General features: G+C 41.4%; 2 protein-coding genes across 3 annotated transcripts in view; one reads left to right on the forward strand and one right to left on the reverse strand.

The window, feature by feature from the left end:
• Positions 1-1,434: 1,434 nt before the first annotated feature.
• Positions 1,435-5,250, reverse strand: PPCS (phosphopantothenoylcysteine synthetase). Its single transcript, XM_045545717.1, has 3 exons — positions 4,704-5,250; positions 4,428-4,531; positions 1,435-2,452 (listed from the first exon to the last, which is right to left on the reverse strand). Exons 1-3 carry the CDS (start codon positions 5,209-5,211, stop codon positions 2,129-2,131), a joined length of 936 nt encoding a protein of 311 aa, XP_045401673.1. The 5' UTR covers positions 5,212-5,250; the 3' UTR covers positions 1,435-2,128.
• A 27-nt stretch (positions 5,251-5,277) lies between these two features.
• Positions 5,278-26,694, forward strand: part of ZMYND12 (zinc finger MYND-type containing 12) — a 28,435-nt gene continuing 7,018 nt past the window's right edge. Inside the window, exons 1-4 of one of the 2 annotated variants that reach the window (XM_045545718.1) lie at positions 5,278-5,877; positions 17,318-17,459; positions 18,709-18,880; positions 25,538-25,707. In XM_045545718.1, coding sequence (XP_045401674.1) covers positions 5,768-5,877; positions 17,318-17,459; positions 18,709-18,880; positions 25,538-25,707 — 594 coding nt within the window. In that variant the 5' untranslated portion in view covers positions 5,278-5,767. The remainder of the gene's footprint in view (positions 5,878-17,317; positions 17,460-18,708; positions 18,881-25,537; positions 25,708-26,694) is intronic. The other variant, XM_045545719.1, reaches the window with a different exon arrangement.

Below are 26,694 nucleotides of genomic sequence, written 5' to 3' on the forward strand. Positions count from 1 at the left end.
CCCACCCCACCTGTAGCACCAGACCTCTTGCAGGTGTTTTTTCTGATCTAAAATGAGCACCATGACTACCTGCAGCCCACTTAACTCCTATTTGTCAGTTTAAGCATTGCCTATCCAGGGAAACATCCTTTGGTCCTCCAATCTAGATCAGGTTCCTTCTTACTTACTCTCAACTCACAGTCCTTTTCTTTCTTTCTTTACACACTTCCATTTGCTTTCAACACACACAAACTCTTGGAAATTTACTTTTGTGTAAATACTCTTAAGTACTCTACATAGAAACTAAATTTCTATTTCGTGGAAAACACTTTAAATAATTTCATGTAAAGTAATGATTGCTGCTTTTAAGCATTAACAAAAAAGGATATGAAATGGTTCCTAAGAGAAGGAATAATTATGGCAAAAACAAACATTAAGATCACTGTTAGTTTTGACTCCACTTATCACCATTGTACATTATCATTGTACTGATGACAGTCATCATCCAATTAAGCTATGAAATGTAGGGAAGAAAATTAATCTTTTACTTCCTGCACCATCAGTACCGTAGCCACGGCTGACAACCTGCTACTTTTGAGGTTTTGCACACTGGACCTGAAGTTCACATAAAATCTCTGTTCAAAGGGACTACTGCAGTTATTTTTCCTCTGCTCAAGGTCCTACTTTCTGATTTAATGAAGTATTTCAGTGTATCTTGGCGGTTCTGTTCAAATCTTCTCAATTAAAATTTACTGTACCTCTATTAACAGTCAGACACATTGAACTACCCTTCCCAATTCACTCCATCAAATATTGTGAATTGTATTTTAAATTTTTTGCAGTATTTACTGTGCACTCCCAACCCAAAACTCAGGATGGTTAGAGGAGCTTTGAAAGTTTCTCAAAGATTCTAAGATCAAGCAGGGCACTGACATAGCAGGGCCTTGCTAAGTGAGAAAAACAACTACAAACATTCACTGAGTGTGAATTACATGCCAGGCACCACACTAATACTGTTATGTTTACTGTTTTATTTAATCCTCACAATGAATGGCATTAATTTGCAAAGAGATTTATTACCCCCATTTTATAGATGAGGAAACTGAGATGAAGTCACATAACCTAAATTCATAAAGCTAATAGGTGCCACAGATGGCTAAGTTGACTCCAAAGCCCATACTCTTTGCCACACTATAATGCCTCCCTCAGGACAGAGGTCACCAAATGTCTCCTGCCTGGTCCCAGGTGGAAAGCCATGTTAAGTTTATCTGAAGAGCAGTCCTAAAACATTTGAAAGATAAATTGTTACTCAAATATGGAGTGAATCTAGAAAAAGAACCCAAAAGTAAACGTAGTAGGAAGCTCACCTTTCCACAATGTATCTTCAGGGAGGTGTTCTTCTCTCCTACTCCTGTCTTTGATAAATTTCCAAAAAAAACAACATCCTTTCCATTGTGGCAGCTTTTGGGCACACACTTTATTGTATTTGTTTATACATCCATTTCCCAAACAAGACATGTTTATTCATTGTTTTAATCCTCATAGCTCAGCATAGGAGCTGGCATATAGTAGGCACTCAACAAATATTTGATCTTCAAAGCATGACCACTCATGCATCCATAATCCTCTTTTTGTAGTATGAAGAAGGCTCAAATTCAGGCCCCCAAGTAGATTTTGAGGAATATATAATTCCCAATAAGCTCTTTTGTTAAGGGTGAGAAACAGCCCTAGTGTTCAATTTCAAAATCAAGATGACATTCAGGTGAGTGTGTCAGGTGGTTTGGTCATTAAAAGACAAAATACCAAACTATATTTGCCTGCACATCACTTTTTCCCTTTCCTTCATTTTCTCTGTCCGTATGAAAGCAAAGGATTTATATTTTGAGGAATATATAATTCCCAATAAGCTCTTTTGTTAAAGGTGAGAAACAGCCCTAGTGTTCAATTTCAAACTCAAGATGACATTCAGGTGAGTGTGTCAGGTGGTTTGGTCATTAAAAGACAAAATACCAAACTATATTTGCCTGTACATCACTTTTTCCCTTTCCTTCATTTTCTCTGTCCTTATGAAAGCAAAGGATTTATTATAGTTCTCACCATCTGTAAGAGCCCTAAATAATATTTGACCCTATAAGGCTTTTACTTCATTTCAGTTTTTTTCACATATAAAGGCTGTGTGTCGAGATCGAAGATTATCCACTATCTTCTCTTCTATCTCTATGCCTTTTCCTACTTCTTCCTCTGATAGCAATAACTTGGTTTCTGAGTCTTTGGTTACAATAACCACACAGGACTGTCGTGACTCAAGGATATTAGCCACCACCACTTGATGTTGATAAATTTCCAAAGCGTTCCGAGCACGATTAATTACGATGGAGGGGTCAGTCTCCAACTTAAAGGAAATTATAAATGCTTTGGGAGCCCAATCTTTAACCAAAGGAGAAAGCATTTTTGGCACCATCTTCATCGTTATCTGTATTGGAAAAAGAAAAGCTTAATAAGCAAACAATGGTCACTACCTACCAGGTCAATGTCATGGGAAACTATGGAAAGTAAACTTAAATTATACTTCAGTGGGATTTATCATTGTCAAACTTTTCAATTAAATGCTTAGTTTAAAAAGCCTTGTCTCTATAGGGTTCATAATGATGCCTAAATTCAAGGCTTCATACATATTCTGGGGCAATCCATGACTTCTGTATCAGCCCTGCTCTGCCACCCTCACCACCATTAAGAGAATTCTATAGAACAATATTACATTTCCTCAAGCATCCCCCTTTATTTTTTCAACCAAACCCTCAAAAAAAGAAACACAAATAATCTGTTCATGCAAATGTTACTTTGGCAGAAGCCCAAATAAAGTTGGGATTTTAAACCTCTCAGCCTAAAATACTTCTTGCATTGGTAAAATGGCTATTAGATTCCATTTAAAAATTGTCACTTGTAATACAACTCAGCACTGAGGAAACTGAAATGATTTTATTTTCACTTCATCAAAATTCCTATTACTTCATTCTCATTCCTTCTAACGGAAATGTTGAGTTGTTTTTGTTACTTTCAAGATAGAACTAGGCCAGGCACCATGGCTCACACCTGTAATCCTAGCACTCTCCTAGGCTGAGGTGGGAGGATTGTTTGAGCTCAGGAGTTCTACACCAGCCTAAGCAAAAGCGAGACCCTGTCTCTACCAAAAATAGAAAAATTAGCTGGGTGTTGTGGCACTATGTCTGTAGTCCCACCTACTCAGGAGGCTGAGGCAGGAGGATTGCTTGAGCCCAGGAGTTTGAGGCTGCAGTGAGCTACGATGACACCACTGCACTCTACATAGGGCGACAGAGTGAGACTCTGTCTCATATAAAAAAATTAAAAATTAAAAAAAAAAGAACTAAAAAATATGAGATAAACTAAAGATTCCAGAGTTTAAGAAGTGTGAAATCACTAATCATCAGGATTTCCCCTTAAAAAGCTGTTACAAAGTGTGATAGGGATCATATACCAATTTATACTTTTTCTCTTTAGCGTTTATCATTACCACATGTAGTATGTATTTGATTCATTTATTGTCTCCCCTCAAGAGGAAGCAATAAAAGGGCATGGTATGTTTCTTTTCACTGATTCCACCTCCAGGTCCTACAGTAGTGCCTGGCATATAGTAGGTACTCAATAAATATTTGTTGACGAAATGAACAAAAGAACTATTCTACCAAGGCCTCACAAATAGTTTCTTCTATTTAAACTCTATCACCCAATAAGTGACTAAAAACTCTCTCAGGTTCCAAGAAGCCAGATCTCAATTACACCATTACTCTCCCCATATCTCTTTCTTAAACAATAACCCCCAACGAGTCTACCCACTCCACTCTTTCCGTCCCTCTACTTCACCTTTTATAGTGATATCAGAATGTTCTTCTCAAACAAAAACTTTCTCTCTACTAGTTATGTGTCCCTTGGCTCCACAAGATAAAGCTCAAGCCCCTTAAAAAGTAATGCAAAGTCTTCTATGAAGAAAGCCATCTTCAGTCTGCTCTCCAGCCTTACCAGAACACTTCGGTTCACAGCCCACTCCCATTTCCCAACTTCAACTGCACACTCCACCTAGAATGACCTTCCCCACTTTGGTATACCCTCTGCTCATTTTTTAAAACCCAGTCCAAGTCATCTCCTCCAGGAAGCCTTCATTGACTCCCCCAAGATTCAGTCGCCCCATGATCTGACTGCACTTTGTACGTACCTCCACTAGAGCATTTATCACTCTGTATTGTAATTATGTTTGTGTCCAGCTCCCTCACTAGATTGTGAGGTCCATGAGGGAGGTCGGTGTCTTATTCATCTCTGTATCCCCAGAGCCTAGCGCATACAGATGCAGAAAGGCCATCTCCAGATCAAGAGAAAATTAACCCAAGATTGATTACAGGGGATCAGATCTCTGGAAGAGAAGCGCCCATCACCTGCAGTAGGCTCCCAGATGACTGGATCTTGTGTTCAGGCATTTCAGAAACAGGAACATAGAAATCTGACACGGCCGCAGCCAGGTAAAACATCGCAGTAGAGCCTGCAAAGAGAAGGACAAGGTGCAACAAATCTGGGAGGGGAATGGGATCAGCTCATTTTCAAGTCGGGTTTCCCAGCTGTGAGACCCGTGGGGTAAGCAAGAAGTATGGGAATAAGTAGCTGGGGAGAAAGGCTCTGCCTCCAGGTAACCGATGTACTCCTAGGGCACTCACCTAGCGGATTGAGCGCCTGGGCCGCAGAGTGCAACAAATGCAAATAGTCCGCCAAAGTGGTGAACTCTACCGCCATGAAGGTGCCGGCAGCCGCAGCCTCTTGGTAGTTCCGCAGAGCCGCAGCGAAGCCCGGGAGTGCATTCTCCTCGGCCTCAAGGCTCAGCAAGCCCGAATGGGCTGGGCCGGAAGGCCGCAGAGCCGACAGCCAGGTCTGGGGTGGGAAGCGGTGGGCAAAGGGGAAAGAGGAGCGAGCGCGGTACAAGAACAGCACCCCATAGCCGGCGGCCAGGAAGGCCTCGGCCGAGGTTGCACCTCGCCGCCCGCTGCTGAAGTTGTCCAGAAAGCGCACTGGCCGCGCTTCCAGTGGGACCTTGGTGCCGCCTGACGTGACCAACACCACCCGCCGGCCCTGCGCGCCCAGCCTGGCGGCAAAGCTAGCCATAACCTCAGCCCAGTCCGCGGCACCGGCAGGCTGGGGGAACTCGGCAACCAGGTCCATTTCCGCCATCAGCGCCGCTGCGCCTGCGCACGCTCCAGGCCGCCGGCGCCACGCCCCTTTCCCCGTACCTGGTCCGCGCGCCGCAGTGGTGGCGGGGCGGGTCGCTGCGTTAGTTTTGGCACTAGGTCTGGATCTTGCTGGGTCTGGAAGTGCGTGGTAGTTCTGCCCCAGAGCTCAACGAAGATGACACTGCGCTGTGGGGATTTCTCGGCTGGGTGGACATCCGGAAGGATCACATTTCCCTCACGTTACTTTCTTAGCCTTGGTAAAGAACCGGCCATATTTGACCCTCACCGGCCGCCGTACAGACCCTCTTGTGTGTGCATGGATTCCATTGGAGTGAAGCCGCCTGGCCATTTAATCTTAGCGGACTTGTGCGTTTTGTGCTGCATTTTTTTTTTTTTTTAACCTCAGAAATAGATCCCACTTGTCAGTCGAGCCACGTCCCTGCCCCCTGACCTTAAAATACTGGGAGAGAAGCTGCCCCGTGATCCTCACGTGACTCCAGGGTTCGGCTTATCCTCGCCCGGCAACCGTCCTAGAGACCGACACCGCTGACTACAACATGAACGTGGTCTACCCGCTGGCGGTGCCCAAGGGGCGCCGGCTCTGCTGCGAGGTGTGCGAAGCCCCGGCCGAGCGGGTGTGCGCGGCCTGCACGGTCACTTATTACTGGTAGGCCCTGGGACGTGGCACCTGGGGCACCTCCCTCCCTCTCCCAGTTAGGGGTCTGGGTGTTTATGTGCCCTACGTTGGCCATGGCCCCTGGCTCTGCTAAGGACCCTTCAAAGTGGCTTCAAGACCGGTGCTTGAGACCCCTGTGGCCTTCTCTGTCTCCTTTTCTACTTAATCGTCACCAGATGTTTTTTGAGAGTTTACTATGTGTTATGCACTATTCTAGGTGCTGAAGTTACTGGGGCGGTTCAGAAGATCAGTTCCCTCAAAGATCTAACATTCTAATACAGGAGACAAGTAAAGAAACAAACAGAAAACAACATAATTTCAGAGCGTGATATGTATCATAAGACAAGTAAAGGAAATGTGATGGGAGATTGGGCAGTGTCCTGAGAGTAGACTGTTGATCTGAAGTCAAAGTAAGAGTATCTGGTCCTGGAAATGGCTGGAGGAAGAGTGGCACAGATAGGCTATGAGGGAGAAAAGATTGGTGTGTTTGAGAAATAGAAAGAAGGGTAGTTGGTCTGGTGCACAGCTAAGATGATGAGGGTGTAGGGAGGGTAGTACAAGATGAGGTCAGTTTTCATGTATTTGGTATAATATCCCCTGACCTTTGTTTCAGATTAGACCCTATTTTGGGCCTGAGATCAAACAGTTAGGTTGCCCCCATCCAGAAACCTAGTCCAGAGCAGACTGACTGTTTTTACATCCTACATGACAAATAAAGTCACTCAGAGTGTGCTAAGCCCTGGGACCTCTGAGGATGGAAGCATGGTGAATGAGGCAGTACCTAGAAAGGTTTCTCTGGGGAAGAAACTTTTGAGCTGTGTCCTGAGAGATCAGTAAGAACTTACTATGTGTGGAAACAGTGAAGAGGGGTAGGACATTCCTGGCATCCAGGACTGCTAGGGCAAATGGTGAAAGAAAAGAGTTTGCTGAGTGAAGAAGGTAATAGTGGAGGTAGCAGTCAGTGATTTTCAAACCGCAGGCCAGGACCCATAAGCAGTTCATGAATGAGTTGCAGCCAACATTTAAAGAAAAAAAAAAAGCATAGAACAGAAAGTATCAAAAGTAAATCTACTTGAATTGTTTCTTGAAATTTTTGTTTTAGTGTTTTATGTGGATATGTGTGTTTGTACTGATAAAATGTATTTTTTTCTTCCCATGGGTTTAGTCAAAATAAGTTTGAAAATCATTGTGATAGGTAGTAGGAGTTTAAGAAGATAAAGATTCACGCCAGACAGTGACATGAGATCAGAGATCAAGGAGTTTGGAATTTATTCCCTGGGAAGCCATGGATGGTTTTGAGCTGACATGCTTTCATTTGTGTTAAGGAAAGATGATGGGCAGCAGTGTGGAAAGTCAACACTTGACAACCCAAAATAAGAGACTGAGGCAAAGATCTCAATCAATGCAGGTTTATTAAGCCAAAGTTGAGGACATGCCCAGGAAAAACACAAACCACAGACAAATCTGTGGCTGTTTTTTCTGAAGGTGAATTTGGGAGTTTCAGTGTTTAAGGGGAATAGGCCATACAGAGAGAAAGAAAAAGAGCAGCAGGGTGGGCAGTGAGGCAAAATGGTTGCATTTTTCTGAGGCCCAAGAAATCTACATTTTATATAAGATGAATGTTAGAAGAGAAAAGGGGAGTGAAGGAAGGATGTCCCCATTAGTTGGAAGAGTTTGATCTTGTCTCTGTTCTGCACTTAGGAAGATAAACTTGTAATTCATTATTAGCGTGGAATTGAACAGACTTTATTTTTAGGAGCTAGAGTTAGCCTGTTGACCCAAAGTTATAATTGATACGTCCTTGTTTATGGGAAGCCAACAAGGAATTTTCTTACGAATGATCTGTGGGGCCAGTCTTTTGCAGGTGCCTGACGCCTTTACCTTCCCTTTTGCGTAAGGAGCTAGGAAGGCGGGGGTGGTCCTGACATTTTACACACTGAAGGCTGCATAATTGATTAGGGAGCTGCTGCAATGCTCCAAGTGGAGAGTGAACATACCTTTCTCATACTAGCCCAGGTGTCCCTCCTCAGTGCTGTCACAACACTCGGTAAGTCCCTTATCCTAATACTTAGGACATGGACTAAAATCAGTTGTTTAATTGTCTGTTTTCCTCACTAGGCTGCATGCCCCATAAGGGCAGGGATGGCACCTGTATTTTTATTGCTGTTTCCTCTTTGGTGGCTTCATTGCCTTTAGAATACAATTGAAACTACAAACCCTTGGTTACCTCTCTACCTTCATTTTCCACCACACTTAGCCCATCTTTTCCTTCTTATAGTTATAGAGAACTGAGGTTCTAATTTGCTCAGCCCTTTCCTCCCTCAGTTCCATTGCCCAGGCTGTTCTTACTGCTGTGAACCTCCCCTTCAATCAAAAACCTTCTTGGCTCCCTTTCATCCTTCAGTTCTCAGTTTAAATGTCATTTCTTGAAAGAGGCCTAAACCCCATCTAAACACACTTCTTATGCTTTTCTCTCTCACAAATACCTGCTTTTCTTCACTTCTCCTGTATTTTGTTTTTTTATTTTTATAGAGACAGGGTCTCACTATGTTGCCCAGGCTAGTCTCAAACTCCTGGCCTCAAGGGATCCTCCTGCCTTGGCCTCCCAAAGTGCTGGGATTACAGGCGTGAACCACCGCGCCAGGCCTTTTTCCTGAACTTTTCCTGCATTTACTTGTTTAACATCTGTGCCTTTTAGTAGACCTAGTGCCCACACGTACAAGACACTCAATGAACATTTGTTGAATAAATGAACTTCTGAGTGGATAAGAAACCTATTAACTTGGGCAAGGAACACAGGATGAGGAGGTGGTGAGTGACAGATTTGGCTGTGGACACAGTTTGACAGGACTTCAGGTCACCTTGGGAGAGATGGACAGTAAACAGCTGGAAATACAGGCCTGGCACTCAGGGGAGAGATTTAACCCTTTGCTTGGTGTCAGTACCCACTTCTTCCTTAAACAACCCTGTCCTCTTCATCCTATTTCATCCAGAAGTAATTCCTTCCTCTCAACTCATTTTGTAGTTACTCTGTACCTCTCAGATGACTTTTATTTCCCTCCTTTGTTTTAATTGTTGGCAAGCATGTTATCTCAGTGTTGTTACGGTCCATTAATGCCAGATATTATATTGAATGTATACAGAATGACTGTCATATGTGCTATCTTTTGATCTGTGTCTGACCTGTCTGTGTATGCCCCATGGTCTCCAGCAGTGTCTTGAAATAGTTGGCACTAATATGTGACGGATGCATGAATAGATTGTTATTTTCTATGCCCCATCCTCCATTTTTTTCTCTCTCTTCTTTCACATGCTTTTAATTATCTTTACGTTCTTCTCCTTTTCTTTTCTCCCCCCTCTTTTCTCTAGATTTTTATGCCTTTGTGTCCTAGAGAATTCAAGATTTTTTGATAAAGCAAAACGGAGGTAATTGTTCTATAGGTTTTGATGGTTGAATGTACAGCATCTGGTACCCTGCCTGGGACCACATTGGCATGCAATAAGCATTCTTTTCATCATCCCAAATTTAAGGAACAGGAAAGACAGTCAATTTGAATTCATGAAAGTTTCTTTCTGCGAAAGAATTATTTTCCTGATTATAAGTACAATTCATGCTCATTGCAGAAAACTTGCGTTTTCTTCAACTTGTCTAAAGGTTGGCTGAAAAATCAACTCGTAAAAGGCAGATTAGAGAAAAGGCATACAAATTTATTTAACCTGTATACACAGGAGCCTTCATAATGAAGACCCAAAGATACAGGGGAAATTGTCCATTTTTATGTTTAGGTTCAACCAAATAAGAACAGCTGTGTAGAAATATGATTGGACCAAAAGAGTGTGGTCTAATGCTAATACAGTAACTGGGGAAACCTAGCAAGGCCTGTCTGTCTAGATTCTTCTTGGTCTCTCTGAGCATGCGTTCCTTCCTTCTGCCTGTGGGACAGGACCCTCTCTGGAACCAGGGTCTTATGATAAACAGTCAAACAAGGTAGGTCAGATAATTTTTTTATAGCTAGTTTTTACACAGAAAGGTCAAGGGAAAATTAGAGTAATATTTTTAGGTTTTATGGCTGGCTTTGGGGCAAAGGTGCCTCAGGGAATGGAGATCCTAGTTTCTATGTCTAGCCCCAGGGGAGAATGGGAGTGAGAGACCGGAGGGCAGGAGAAGGTCAGAGAATAACTTTTGCTTCTGAGGCCTTCATTTTGGAGTATTGTTTTCTTGAGTCCCAACACTAGAAAATATAAAAAATAAAGAAGAAAATTGATCCATGATCTCACAACCCAGAGATTAATGACCCGATGTTTTGTGAATTTTCTTCTATTATTTTTCTCTAAATACATTTAATTTATATACTATGTGTAATCATGTGCACATTATTCTACATTGGTTTGTGAATATGTTCCCAGGGAATGGAACTATTTAAGAATTACTATAGTATAGTATAGTATAAATAGTAATAGAAATTACTATTTCAGAAATAGTTATGTCATGAAATTATAAATAGAAACATTGGTGACAGGTAAAAGAGACTTCAGTACTATAGGTTTTTTTTTTTTGTAATTTGCAATACTTCCTTGCCATAATTTTTGCTTTTATTTAACATGGGGCACAAATTTAAATGCTTTCACTGGGCAGGAGGAGAAAACAAATGATAAAGTGATATTTAATAATAGAAAGCTATAGGTTCTCTGATGAATTGTAGGTGTGCCTAAAGACATTCAAATTCAGTTTACATAAAACATGATAATGGCCAAATAAAGCTTGCCTAGTTCACAAGCTACTTCATTGTGAGCCCTGAAGGAAAACATATTCATCAGCTCCTTCTTTATGCAGGGCCCTATGTTGGGCATTAGGGGTGAGACAGATGAATAAGGAGGGAGGGAACTCACAATGTAGAAATAAGCTCACTTTGTTTAGAAAGGTGAGATATGTCATAGGCTCTCAGTGGAGCAGAAGTTTAGGCAGTTAAGTAAGTTAACATTTCCATTGCTCACACAATTACTTAACAAGCCCCTACTTGATAAATTCCCCACAGAACTCAGCTATTTCTGTATCCTGGCTAAGTGCTTTTATTGATCTGTTTACAGTAATTTTCTACCCCAGAAAAACTTTTCTTAAGTGCTTTCTGTCATTTCTATGGTAAAGAGAATACTTTATTGCATTTCTTTTGTCCTGGAAGAAAGGAAGGAGAGAAGTTGCTTGAAAACAGCTACATATTGTCTATGACTGCTTTTGTGCTGCGACAGCAGAGATAAGCAGTTACAACAGAGAACATATAACTCTCAAAGCCTAAAATTTTCACTGTCTAGTCCTTTACAGAGAAACTATGCTGACCCCTCCCCTAGATTATTGTTACCTGTTTTGAAATATATATAAATGGTATCAGTTAACTCATATTTAAGTAAAAATGTGTAATAGGCAATAGAAATGCAAAAACCTTGATTGCATACACCTAACAACAGAGCTTCAAAATACATGAAGAAAAAAACTGACAGAATTGAAGTTGAAAACAGACAATTCAGTAACAGTTGGAGACTTCAATATCCCACTTTCAGTAATGAATAGAACAACTAGACAGAAGATCAACAAGGAAATATAAGACTTGAACCACACTGTATCCCAGCTAGACCTAGCATAGCTGTAGAACACCACTCCATAACAGCAGAATACGTGTTCTTCTCTAGTGCTTGTAGAACATTCTTCAGGACAGACCATAAAACAAATCTTAATAAATTGATAAGGGCTAAAATCACATAAAGTATGTTCTCCAACCACATGGAATGAAGTTAGTAATCAATAACAGAAGGAAATTTGGTAAATTTATAAATATATGGAAATAACACACTCTTAAACAATCAATGGATCAAAGAAGATCACAAGGGAAGTTAGAAAATGCTTTGAGATAGTGCCCTTCAGTTCATGAATGGATAAAGAAAATGTGGTATATGTATACCATGGAGTACTACTCAGCCATAAAAAGGAATGAATAATGTCATTTGCAGCAACATGGAGTGACCTGGAGACCATTATCCTAAGTGAAATATTGTAGGAATGGAAAACCAAACACTGCATGTTCGCACTAATAAGTGGGCACTAATAGATGAGTACACATGGGCACAAAGTGAAATAAAGGACATGAGAAACCAAGAAGAAGGGAAGGCGGGAGGGTGGGCATGGGATAAAAACTTACCTATTGGGTACAATTAACACTATTCTGATGATAGGAACACCAAAAGCCCTGACTTAAGCATTATACAAGATATCTATGTAACAAAAACACTTGTACCCCCTTAATTAACATTTTGAAATAAATAAATTTTTTTGAAAAAATGCTTTGAGATTAATGAAAGTGAAAACACAAAATATTAAAACTTAAATGCAGGTAAAGCAGTACTCAGAGGGTACTACATGAATTTAGTACTCATATGAATTTATAGTTGTAAGCATAGACATTAAAAAAAGAATATTTCACTGGGCATGGCTCCTGCCTATAATCCCAGCTACTCGGGAGGCTAAGGAGGGAGTATCACTTGAGGCCAGGAGTTTAAGACCAGCGTGGGCAACATAGTAAGACCCCGCCTCTAAAAAAAAAAATCTCAAATCAATAACCTAGCATTCCATTTTAAGAAACTAGAGAAAGAAGAGTAAATTAAAACATATATCAATTCCTTTATGCACAGCCCTGTGTTGGTTGTAGACACAAGCTAGCCAAAGAAAGGAAATATTAAAGATTAAAGCAAAGATAAACAAAATAGAGAATAGAGAAACTACAGAGAGAATCGACAAAGCCAAGTTTGTTCCTTAAAAAAAAAAAATCAACAAAATTGACAAACCTTTAGCTAGACTGGCCAAGAAAGAAAAGAAGATTCAAATTACTAAAATCAGAAATTAAAGTGGGAGAATTACTACTAACCTTGAAGAAATAAAAGATTATAAGAGAACTCTAAGCAATTGTGTGCCAATAAACTAGATAACTTAGATGAAATGGACTTATTCCTAAAAGACACAAACTACCAAAACTGACCTCAGAAGGGGAATATCTGAATGGATCTATAATAAGTAAAGAGATTTATCTAGTAATCAAACAACTTCCCACAAAGAAAAGCCCAGGACCAGATGAATTTGCTGTTTAAAGAAGGATTAATACCAATTATTCACAAACTCTTTTAAAAAAAATAGAAGAAAAGAGAACAATTGCTAACTCATTCTGTAAGGCCAGTATTAACCTGGTAGCAAAACCAAAGACATTGCAAGAAGACTACAGACCACTATCCCTTATGAATATAGATGCAAAAATCCTCAACAAAATACTACCAAACCAAATCCAGCAGCATATAGAAAGGATTATATGTCATGACAAAGTGGGATTTATTCCAGGAATTCAAGGTTAGTTCAACATATAAATATCAATGTAATATAGAATAAAGGACAAAAAAAAACATATGATCATCTCAACAGAAGCAGAAAAAGCATTTGACAAAATCCAACAATCTTTATGATAAAACACTTAAACAAAGAATAGAAGGGAACTTCGGTAACTCGATAAAGGGCATCTCTGAAAAACCCATAGAGAAATACATACCTAACATCATATTTAATGGTCAAAAACTGAAGGCCTTCCCCCCTAAGAACAGTAATGCCACAAGTATGTCACTTTCACCACTTCTATTCAACATTGTACTAGAGGTTCTAATCAGGACAATTAAGCAAGACAATGAAATAAATAGCATCCAGTTTGCAAAGTAAGGAATAAAACTACCTCTATGTGTAGATGTCATGACCTTGTGATAGTTAATTTTATGTGTCAACTTGACTGGGCTAAGGGATGCTCAGGTAGCTGGTAAACATTATTTCTGAGTGTGTCTGCATGAGTATTTCCAGACAATTGTTCAAAGAGCATTTGAATTGTTTAAGTAAGAAAATCACCCTCACCAATGTGGGTGGGCATCATCTAGTCCACTGAGGGCCCCCAAATAGAACAAAAAGGTAAAGCAGAGCAAATTCACTCTCTCTTCTTGTGCTAGTACATCCATATTCTCCTACTGTCAGATACTGGAGCTCCTGGTTCTTTGCACTCTGGGACTTATACTAACAGGCACCTTCTCCCACATCCCACCCAAATTCTCAGGTCTTCAGACTCCACTGAATTACACCACTGGCTTTCCTGTTTCTCCAGCTGGCAGACAGCAGATTGTGAGACTTCCAGCCTCCCTAATTGTGTGAGGCAATTCCCATTATAACTAAATAAATATTGCTTCTGTTTCTCTGGACAACCTTGACTAACATACTTGTGTTAGAGAACCCTAAGACATCCACAAAGATATTATTAGAGCTAGTAAATGAATGCAGTAAGGTTGTGGGGTACAAGATCAATATGCAAAAATCAGTTGTTTTTCTATATACTAGCAATGAACAATCTGAAACTGAAATTAAGAAAGCCATTCCCTTTATAGTAGCAAAAAAAAAAAAAAATTCTTAGGAGTTCATTTAACCAAAAAAGTATAAGACTGAAAACTACAAAGCATTGTTGAAAGAAATTAAAAATGACCTAAATAAATGGAAAGATATTCTGTACTCATAGATTAGAAGACTTGATATATTAAGATAGCAACATTCCCCCAAATTGATCTACAGATGCAATGGAATCCCTCTCAAAATTCCAACTGCCATTTTTGCAGAAATGGACATGCTGTCCCTAAAACTCATGGAAATGCAAAAGGACCAACAATAGCCAAAACAATCTTGAAAAAGAACAAAATCAGAGGACTCATGCTTTTCAATGTCAAAACTTCCTATAAAGCTAAAGTTACGAACATAGTGTTATACTGGCATAAGGATGGATATATAGGTCAACAGAATAGAATTGAGAGTTCAGAAATAAGCCTATACATCAATGGTTAATTGATTTTCAACAGGGCTGTCAAGACAGTTTAATGGGGAAAACAATAATCCCTTCAACAAATGGTGCCAAAATAACGGGATATCTACATGCAAAAAAAAAAAATGGATTTGGACCCCACCTTACATCATATACAAAAATTAACCCTATACAGAAAGAGCTAAATGTAAGAGCTAAAAATATAAAACTTTTAGAAGGAAACAGAGTTGTACATCCACATGATCTTGGATTAGGCAACAGTTTCTTAGATATGACATCAAAAGCACAAGCCTCTATAGGGCTCAGAAACAAAACCCCAAAATGAAGGCCTCAGAAGCAAAAGTTTTTCTCTGACCTTCTCCTGTCCTCCTGCCTCTCAGTCCCATTCTTCCCTGAGGCTAGCCATAGAAACTAGAATCCCTCTTCCCTAAGGTGGGTCATAAAGGCCAGAACCCTTTTCCCAAAAGCCAGCCGTAAAAGCTAAAATTATTCTGTATAAAAACTGGCCATAAAGAAATTATCTGACCTACCTAGTTTAACTGTAGGTCATAAGACCCCCATTCCAGAGAGGGTCCAGCCCCACATCCAGAAGGAAGGAATCTGTGTTCAGAGAGACCAAGAAGAATCTAGACAGACAGGCCTTACTGGGTTTCCCCATTCAATCTATTAGCATTAGATTACACCCTTTTTGTCCACATTTCTACATGGCTTTCCATACTTGGTTGAACCTAAACATAAAAATAGACAATTTCCCCTGTATCTTTCGGTCTTCATTCTGAAGGCTCCCATGTATACACATTAAATAAATTTATATGTCATTTCTCCTATTAACTTATCTGCCAAATGTCAGTGATTTTTCAGTAAATCTTTAGGGGGCCAGAGGCCTTGCTCTGTACAGAACTAAAGAAAAAACAAATTAGCTGGACGCTATGAAAATTAAAAACTTTGTGAATCAGAGAACACTATTGAGAAAGTGAGGCCAGATGTGGTGGCTCATGCCTGTAATCCTAGCACTCTGGGAGGCTGAGGCAGGAGGATCGCTCGAGGTCAGGAGTTCAAGACCAGCCTGAGCAAGAGTGAGACCCCGTCTCCACTAAAAATAGAAATAAATGACCTGGACAGCTAATATATATATATATATATACATACATACACACACATATATATACACACACACACATATATATACACACACACACACACACACACATATATATATATATATATATATATATATATATATAAAAATTAGCCGGGCATGGTGGCACATGCCTGTAGTCCCAGCTACTCGGGAGGCTGAGTCAGGAGAATTGCTTGAGCCCAGGAGTTTGAGGTTGCTGTGAGCTAGGCTGATGCCATGGCACTCTAGCCCGGGCAACAGAACGAGACTCTGTCTCAAAAAAAAAAAAAAAAAAGACTAGCTGGAGCAAGAGCGAGACCCCCATCTCTACCAAAAAAATAGAAAAAATTAGCCAGGCATGGTGGTGCATGCCCATAGTCCCAGCTATTTGGGAGGCTGAAGCAGGAGGATTATTTGAGCCTAGGAGTTTGAGGTTGTAGTGAGCTATGATGATGCCACTGCACTCGAGCCTTGGTGACAGAGTGGGACCCTGTCTTAAATCAATCAATCAATAAAATTAGCCAGGTGCGGTGGTATGCACCTATAGTCCTAGTTACTTGGGAGGCGGAGGTGAGAGGATTGCTTGAGCCCGGGATTAAATGTTACAGTGAGCTATGATTTCACCACTATACTCCAGCCTGGGTGACAGAGCAAAACCCCATCTTTAAAACAAACAAAGAAACTAAACTAAATATGCATGTATAATAGAATACCAGTGAACCAAACTGTCACAGTGCCTCTTTATGGAGGGCTAAAAATATGCTGGCTTTGGCGTACAGGCTTAGAGTAACTCCTTAATCTCTCCACATCTATGCTTTCTTACCTTTAAAATGGAAATAACAAATTTTGTCTTGTTTTCAAAGAGTTAAATAATTACTTGCAAGACCACTTGCTGCACCTCTGGGGTTAGGGGGCATTCATAGTGCTTTCTATGTGAATGGTCCCCATGGAGCACAGAAGACAATACTAGTGGTGCTCTTTGGAGCCATGCAACATGGTATAAAGAGTCTCCTAGAACCTCATCAGGTGTGAATTCCTCGCCCTTATCCAAGAAAAAGACCCTTGAATCCATCAGCTTTGGTGTTCAGAGATCTCAAAAATGATCTTAGAACAAGGTAGTTGAAGTTGTCTTTATTGTTATTAACTAAGCACAATAGCCACAGCATCCCTGTGTGACTTTGGAATGTGAACATGCACCTACAGAAATGATGTCCTCCCACCACCCTTCCACAACCCCAACATGGTTTTTACACCATCAAATAACCACATGAAATAAAAGAGGTTTGACTCTGAGAAATGGCTTTGGGCTCCCTGCCTGGTTTGCATTTGGCTTACTTTGCTGGTAAAATTCTAGGGCTACCACTGGGAGGATTAATAGACTCTCAGGTCAGGCCAAAGATAAAGATAACGAAATCCATGTTTTCGTTATCAGTGGTGTGGTGCATCAAAAAGCTGACTGGCGCAGTATCCATGAGAAGATATGCCAGCTCCTGATTCCCCTGCGCACTTCCATGCCCTTCTACAATTCAGAGGAAGAACGGCAGCATGGCCTGCAGCAACTGCAGCAGCGGCAGGTGAGGACTACGGGACTGTTCCGGAGTTAACCATGGGTGCCCTGAAACTACCCAGGACAAGGGTTGAACTGTGTTGAGATCACTAAATTGTAACCTTGTGGAGAGCAGAGACTTTGTTTTATGTCTTTATGTCCTTGATAACCATTCTGTCACTTGTTTGCCACATGCTTACTGAATACTCACTGTATTAGTTTGCTAGGACTGCCATAACAAAATACTACAGAGTGGCTCAAACAACAGAAAATTATTTCCTCACAATCCTGGAGGCTGGAAAGTCCTAGAACAAGGAGTCAACTGGTCTGGTTTCTTCTGAGGCCTCTCTTCCTGGCTTGCAGATGTCTGCCTTCTTGCTGTGTCCTCATGTGGTCCCCTGTGTGCACGCATCCCTGGGGTCTCCTTGTGTGTCCAATTACCTCTTCTTATAAAGACACCAGTCATGTCAGGTTAGGGTCCAGCCTAACAGCCTCATTTTAACTTACCTCCTTAATGGCCCTATCTCCAAATACAGTGACATTCTGAGGGACTGGGGACTAGGGCTTCAACTCATGAATTTGGTGGGGGGCACAATTCAGCCCATAACATCCACATATGCCACGTGCTGTAATAAAAGCCCAGCCACATAATAGGAGGTTTAAAAGTGATTTATGAGTATGTTAGTTAATAAATAAAGGAGATTAGCAAAACTTGCCCATCTTATTATGGTATTAATAGCATCTCAATTAATCTAAAAAATGTGTCCCTTATAAGCCATCAATCTCAAAACACCAAATTTATCAATTTTAGTGTTTTGAAACTTTGACAGTGCCTTAGAACAATGCAGAGTTAAAAGTTGTTTCTGATATTAGCTAAGCAGAATAATTCCAAAAGGAAAAATGAGATGTTTCTCTCAAAATTAACTCAAATAGAAAGGCAGAAAGTTTTAGATCATCCTGAGACATGATAGTTTTGCTAAACTAAAGTTTTATTAAAACTTTAGGAATAATGCTCATTTATTCATCTAATAACTTTATATTAAGCATTCAGATATGTCAAGCCCTGAACTAAGATGAAAAAACATATGTTCCTGGACCTTGAGGAACTCACAGTCTAGAGTCTGCCTTTTTATGTCACCTATTTTGGGAGTCTCTTGTCTATCTTAATACAGGTAGGCTCACTATGTAGGTGTTGGCCTTATCTCCAGATGTACCTATATCTACCTTTGCCTTTTACCTTTAGACTGTCTCAGATGGTCGACTTCTTTCTTCCACAGAAGCATTTGATTGAATTCTGCTATACTGTAGCCCAGAAATATCTCTTTGAAGGAAAGCATGAAGATGCTGTCCCGGCAGCTCTGCATTCCCTTCGCTTCCGCATAAACGTGCATGGCCTGAGTTCAGTAGAGCTTGTGCCTGCATACTTGCTGCTGGCTGAGGCTAGCCTTGGTGAGTGAAACTGACTTAAGACCCCACCCCCCCGGAATCTTTAAAAATTGCTAGGTTGGGTAATACCAATGACCAGAGAGTGCAACCTTACAGTGGCATCAAGATACCTCGTTTGGAAGAGCAGACAGAAATCCACTCAAGCTGGCCTACACAAAAGAAGAACATTTATTAGGGTGCTGGAGTATCCTAAGGGGGCTGAGGCTTCATAAGGGACTCGAATTAGAATACTGTAAAGAACCGTGGCTGCTGCTCTCAGTTTTTCTCTCTTGGGCCTGTCCCTTATCCCTGCTTCTCTCTGGGTATCTGCTTCATTTTCCCGTTCTGCAGACCAGATTTTTCTGCCCTGTGCTCCCTGCAGAAGACATGTCAGATGCAGTTCTTAAAAGTATGTGTCCTCTAGGCTCAAGGTAATGGAAACTAATTAGCATCTGATTTCCAGTTACAAATTTCTAGAAGACAGAATCTTGTTGACCCAGCTTGAGTTTGGTGTTTACCTTTGTTCCCTGGGGTCAGAGTCACATAGTTCAGAGATGTACTAATAGAGCCCTCTCAGTGGACAGAGTTAGAGAATAAGTGTAAATATAACAATGCGTGTATGTATACACACATTAGGTCCATATTTATTCATATAGACACATACATATACAGATATATCTATGTATATATGCATACATGTTTATATGCATGCATGAGTTTATAAAGATTTATCCAAATCCAGTACAGCACCACAGGATTCAGTCTAATCTTCACCCATTCCATATTTGTAGCCCCCTTCTCTGACATTGATTTATTTTCCATTTTTATTCACGTATTTATATATTTAATCAGTTACCCTGTATGAACCAATCCCCATCTCCATCCCTATCCTTTCCCCCTTGCAGATGCCTCCCTTCCCTCCATGGGCTCTGACTCCCCATCTGGGCTGCCTCTTCTGTGGGGATCTCTCCTCACTTGTTTGGGCTCTGACTCCTCATACCAGGCCATTTACCTGCAGGAATGCCCTGCTCATCCTGCTCAGCTCTAATACCCTACTTCGGATTATCTCTGACACTGACTAGCTGTGAGATTTTGGAAAGTCAGCCTAGTCTAAGTCCCATCATCTTTCATCAGGACCACTGCCAGCTAACTGGTTTCCCCACGTCTTTTCTGGCTTCCCTCTAAACTGGTCTCCACATAAAAATATGACCAAATCACTCTCCTAGGCCAGGCGTGGTGGCTCACACCTGTAATCCTAGCACTCTGCAGGGCCAAGGCAGGAGGATTGCTTGAGGCCAGGAATTTAAGACCATCCTGAGCAAGAGTGAGACCCTGTCTCTACAAAAAATAGAAAAATTAGCCGGGTGTGGTGGCGAGCACCTGTAGTCTCAGATACTTGGGAGGCTGAGGCAGGAGGATCACTAGAGCCCAGGAATTTCAGGTTGCAGTGAGCTATGATGATGCCATTGCATGCTAGCCCAGGCAACAGAGCAAGACCTTATCTCCTCTGTCTCCAAAAAGAAAAAAAAAATCACCCTCCTAAATAAACACCAAATTCCTAAAGCAACCTATGAGGCCTTGCTTGTTCTAGCCCTCAGCAAATTCTCTTGCCTCAATTCTATCTGCTTGTCTCTCTAGAATTCTTTTCTCTCTCCCTTCCGGTTACACCAGCCTTCTCTCAACTCCTCAGAAGCATGATGATGCTTCTTTGTTCTGGAAGGCTTTTCCCTAGCCATTGTCTCCACTTCTCCTCCCCTCCCCTTCACCTAATTAACTCCTGGTCATCCTTCAGGCCTCAGCTCAGGGGTTACTACTCCCTGGTCTAGAAGCCTTTTCCAAGCCCTCGAATCAGGTAGGGTCTCTTTTTTTATGCACTCACTTCGAAACCACTTCCTTTGTTCTGAGCACTTACTCCATTAATAATTACGTATTCATTGATGAGATTATTTGATTAATGTTTCTTTCCTCCACTAGACCGTAAGCTCAGGGAGAACGGGATGTGCGCCTGTTTTTACTCATCACAGACGTTTTCACACCCACCACAGTACTTAGCACAGAGAAGGTACTCAAAAAATAATCTCACAGTCCCTGACGCCTAAGGAGCGCTATGTAAGCATTTGTTGAATCTGGCCTCTTCACAGGATGGTTTTGAGGACGGCATGAGTTCGTGAGTCATGAACATGAAAGTGCTTTGAAAGCCGGAAAGTGCTGTCTAAATGGAAGATTTCACTATAACTCCCCAGTCATTGATTTAAAACCTTTCCAACCTTCTTGAAAGTCTAAATAAATCACATCCCTTGTGCACTTGCTTCTTTCCTATCTTAGAGATTCCTGCAGACTAGAGTGGAAAAATATCAGATACTCAGCCTTTTCTTTTTTCTTTCTGTCTTTTTTTTTTTTTAAGTAAAACTTTAGAATTTTAATCAATTAGAAATGACATTTTCAGTAACACTTCAAAGGGGAGCCACCCTACTCAGCTCCCCCCCCCACCCCCGTTGTCAGGGCTTTGGAAGCAAGAGAACCTGGGTTCAAGTTTCCCAGCTCTTTCTTTACCAGGTAGGTGATCCTGTGCACCAAGCTCTTCCTTACCTCGGGGCTCTTGCACATACTGTTCCTTCTGCCCGGAATGCTCTTTTCTCCCTCACACATGGCTGGCTTTTGTTCAGCCTTCAGGTGCCTGCTTAAATGTCACCTTCCCTAATCGTCCAAAGTAGGTTTCTTCCCATTCTTTCTTGGTCCCTGTGTTCTGCTCGTTTCCTTCACAGCCCTTCATGCTTCGCTATTTATTGTATACCTACCTCGCTTGATTGTAAGCTCCTTGAGGTCAGGAATCACGTGTCAGTGTGCACTGCGCATCTAGCATGGTGATGGAGACCCAGTTAGGTACACATACGGTTGAAAGAATGGATGAAGTTTCCTGCTCTGCGAATTCACCATCTGACAATTATTTCGCAGGGTTGCCAGGAGACTTTTAAATTACCGATGCAAATAGACTAGCGCAGGACACGGCCAACAGCAGGCCCTCAGTAAATGCTGATTTCCTCTTCCTTTGGGCACCTCACAGCCACAGCCCTTGACTCAGCTGTGACTGCTGTTATTCTGTGTTCCTTTACTTTCTTCACCAACTGCCACAAAAATCTTCCCCCGTAATGTCTCAGATCTGCCACTAGCCCAGTGTAAGCCTGTCACCTCACCCTTTAGACAAGTGCCACTGATCCTTAAGTGGCTGTCTTTTCTCGATTCCATATACCATCAAAGCCACCCTAGGGAATAGCCTCCCTTCCTTCGGCAACTTCACGCCTCCGCTACCTCCACTTCATCCGCAGGCCCCTGCAGGCAGGCTCTGCGTATAAGCGGCGGGCCTCAACTTACCCACTGGCTGGGCACAATCTTAGTTCTGATTGAGAACTAACGGGCTAGTAGCTGCCCATTCTGTTCACCTTACCCCATCCTGCTCTGAATTTGCAGCTTCCTAGTTTATCCTCCTAAGAAGATCTTTCCTTTGGAGACTGATGCTTATTTAGATGCTGGTTCTGCTAGGCCCTGGGGCCTTCCTTCCATGGCATTGCCTCCTCGAGTGAGAAAGAGACGGTGAAAAATTTAAATTTCTAATATTTGTCAATGCCCTCCACCATTTTCCCCCATCTAAACAATCTTAGCCAAAAGTCATTTGCTTCTTCAAATTTGAGAGGACTTCAGTCTAAACCTCCTACTCAGAGACAAAGCCTAGATGAAAGATAGGACTTGCCACGTTCACATGAGCCAGGATTTGAGAGAAGCTTCTTCCTTCTAGTTTAGTATTTCCCCATTTTGTTTGGACTTTGACCTTCAGGCAAGCCAAGTTACTTGCTTCTTGTAGACTGCTTCCTCTCCATCTGTCCTCCTTTAATTCAGTGATGTAGGATTACAACTAGAATAAAAGAATGCTTACATATGCACTAGGCCTGAGAGGAAGGACAAAGAAGAGCAAAAGATTGATTTATGAGGGGTTAGTCCTCATCTCCTGACCCTTCATTGGTGCTATTTTTGCTGCAGCATCCGTCACACGAATGCTTCACTCCAGAGCATGCCTCCTGCTCTGCTACATGCTGCACGGTGGTTTTCTAGTCAGTTCCGACAACCTCCCTGGGAGGCAAGCAGGTCGCAGGCAGCTGTTACCCATCTTTATAGACAAAGTTTTAAGTGTCAAGAGTATCTGAGTATTAGAAATAAAGGTGACTTTCCTTTCTCTTGCCTGCTGCGTCACTTAGTTGTTGTTCAGGTGTTATCCATCCTGCCTCCTACACGCCTCTCTCACCTTCTCCATTCACTGCCTTGGTGCTGGCTCTTATCAGTGCTTGCCTGAACCATTTCAAAAGTCTTGGCTGGGCATGGTGGCTCACGCCTGTAATCCTAGCCCTCTGGGAGGCCGAGGCGGGTGGATCGCTCGAGGTCAGGAGTTCGAGACCAGCCTGAGCGAGACCCTGTCTCTACTAAAAACAGAAATAAAAAAAAATTATCTGACCAACTAAAAATATATATAGAAAAAATTAGCTGGGCATGGTGGCATATGTCTGTAGTCCCAGCTACTCAGGAGGCTGAGGCAGTAGGATCCCTTAAGCCCAGGAGTTTGAGGTTGCTGTGAGCTAGGCTGACACCACAGCACTCACTCTAGCCCGGGCAACAAAGTGAGACTCTGTCTCAAAAAAAAAAAAAAAAAAGTCTTCTAGTGGGTCTTCTGCCTCTCTTCCTCCCCTCTGGTACCTCCTCCACCTTGGCTCCAGAGGATCTTTCTAAATCTAAATCCAATTCTCTCTTCCCTTCTAAAAATCCTCTAATTTTTATCCAAATGCATCAAGTTCCTTGGCGTGACTTACTAAGCCCTCCATGACCTTCCCCCTGCCCCCCTCTTTTGCCTCATTTTCTGCCACTCTGTCCTTCACACTTTGTGCTCCGGCATCATAGATCAGTGCAGTAGCCTTCCATCTGCAGGTTCAGCATTTGTGGATAAAACCAACCACAGGTCAAAGATAATAAAAACAAAAACAAAAAATAACACAACAGTAAAAAATAATACAAACAAAAAATAATACAGTATAACAACTATTTACATAGCATTTGCATTGTATCATTGTATTAGGTATTACAAGCAATCGAGAGATGATTTAAAGTATATGGGAAGATGTGCATCAGTTACATGCAAATACTATGCCATTTTATACCAGGGACTTGAGCATCTCAGATTTTGGTATCCTTGAGGGGTCCTGGAATCAGTCCCCCGTGGATACTGAGGGATGACTGTGCATAGTCCTCCAAACATAGCACACTATTTCATATCTCCATGATATTGCATATGCTCTTACCACTTATCTGGGATGCACTTATCTATCTGGAAAACTCCTATTCATCTTCAAAACACAGCTCAGGCTCTGCTGACCACTTCATTGTCCCTCTCCACCCCATCCATATAGAATTAAACATTTCCTATTCTCTGTCACTTCCAAACCTTATGTTTCTGTCATTGCACTTAAACTATATTATAAATGTACTTGTTTTCATGTTGCACTTTGATCATCTTGTGAATCAAGCACTGATGAGAACCAGAATCAAGTCTGGTTCTTAGAAGGTAGAATGGACAATACCTGGTTACTAAGTGATGTGGATGAAGAGAGAAAAGAAGTCACCTTTATTACTAATATTCAGATATTCTTGACATTTAAAAGGTATTAAATATGCATCTCTTTCTCTCTCTCTTTATATATAATATATATATATATATATATATATATACTTTTTTTGAGATAGGGTCTTGCTCTGTTGCCCTGGCTAGTGTGCAGTGGTGTCATCATAGCTCACTGCCACCTCAAATTCCTGGGCTCAAGTGGTCTTCCTTCTTCAGCCTCCCAAGTAGCTGGGATTACAGGCATGTGCCACCATGCCCAGCTAATTTTTCTATTTTTTGTAGAGATGGGGTCTCTCACTATTGCCCAAGCTGGTCTCAGACTCCTGGTCTCAAGCGATCCTCCTGCCTGGGCCTCCCAAAGTGCTAGGATTACAGGCATGAGCCACTGTGCCCAGCCTATATTTTTAAATGAGATATAATTTACATACCATAAAATTCACCCCTTTAAAGGACAGTGTAATGGTTTTAGCATGTTCACAAGGTTGTGCAACCATTGCTACTATCTAATTCCACAACATTTCATCACCCCTCAAAGAAAACCTATAACCGTTAGCATTTACTCCCAGTTAGCCACCCCTGCCATGCCACGGGCCCCCGGCCACCACTAATCTACTTTCTGTTTCTATGGATTTGCCTATTCTAGACATTTCATATAAATGAAATCATACAATACATGGCCTTTGGTGTCTGACTTCTTTTGTTTAATATCATGTTTTCAGGGTTCATCCATGATGTAGTATGTCTCAATACTTCATTCCTTTTTATGACTGAATAATATTCTGCTCATGGATCTAGATATACCACATTTTGTTTATCCACTCCTCAGTTTATGGACATTTCAGTTGTTTCTATTTTTTGGCTCCTGTGAATAGGCTGCTATGAACATTCGTGTACAAGTTTTTGTGTGTCAATAAATACTTGAGTCAATGACTAAATGAGTGAATGGGTGATGACTCACATTTCATCATGTGTTCTTGGACAGGATATGAATTCTAACCTTCTCTACTGCTTTTGGGCAGGTCTGGGCCGGATCGTTCAGGCTGAAGAATATCTATTCCAAGCCCAGTGGACTGTCCTCAAATCAACTGACTGTTGTAATGCCACCCACTCTTTACTGCATCGGAACCTGGGACTTCTCTGTATGGCTAAGAAAAACTATGAGGAAGCCCGTTATCATCTGGCCAATGATGTAAACAAGCTAAATTATAACACTTGGGTATTTTTGAAAACAGCTTTTTTTTTTTTTTTTTTTTTGAGACAGAGTCTCACTTTGTTGCCCGGGCTAGAGTGAGTGCCATGGCGTCAGCCTAGCTCACAGCAACCTCAAACTCCTGGGCTTAAGCGATCCTACTGCCTCAGGCTTCCGAGTAGCTGGGACTACAAGTGTGTGCCACCATGCCTGGCTAATTTTTTCTGTATATATTTTTAGTTGGCCAGATCATTTCTTTCTATTTTTAGTAGAGACGGGGTCTCACTCTTGCTCAGGCTGGTCTTGAACTCCTGACCTCGAGCGAACCACCGGCCTCGGCCTCCCAGAGTGCTGGGATTACAGGCGTGAGCCACCACACCCGGCCTCTTTTTTTTTTTTTTTTTTTTTTTTACCTGAGCATTTCTCTAAGACTTTCTGTTTACAACTGACCGTTTGATGGGATATTAGCAAAAACACAATTCTAACTACCTGAATTCAATCATTTCTGCTTCCTGGCTATGCAACCTTGGCCAGGTCATATCTTCCTCAAGCCTCAGTTGCTCTGAAGATAGTAAAGGGAGGCAGAACAGCATGCTGGTTTAAGAGAAGGGCTCTGCTTCTAGTCCCAGCTCTGTTGTTTCACTAGCCACATAGTCTTGGACAAATTATTTAACCTCTTTCATCATGTAAGACAGAAATCATAAAATAGTCTCTGCCTCATTGGGTCATTGCAAAGATTAATAATAGGACAATGTATGTATAGTATTTTGGCTATTATTTTTAAAATTAACGTTAATGTCTCTACTTCAGAGGTAGTTATTAAATTTAAATGAGCTAGATATATAAAAAAGCACTTACGAACTATAAAACTCTACACAAATGCTAGATAGAATGATAAAGATGATAGTTGAGCTATTCTCCCCAAATTTATGAGATTTCTATCAGGATTTCAGTATTGGAAAAAGTTACCTACCAGAGAGGAGAATT

This window comes from Lemur catta, chromosome 3, assembly GCF_020740605.2.
Source record: "Lemur catta isolate mLemCat1 chromosome 3, mLemCat1.pri, whole genome shotgun sequence".
Classification (NCBI taxonomy): domain Eukaryota; kingdom Metazoa; phylum Chordata; class Mammalia; order Primates; family Lemuridae; genus Lemur; species Lemur catta.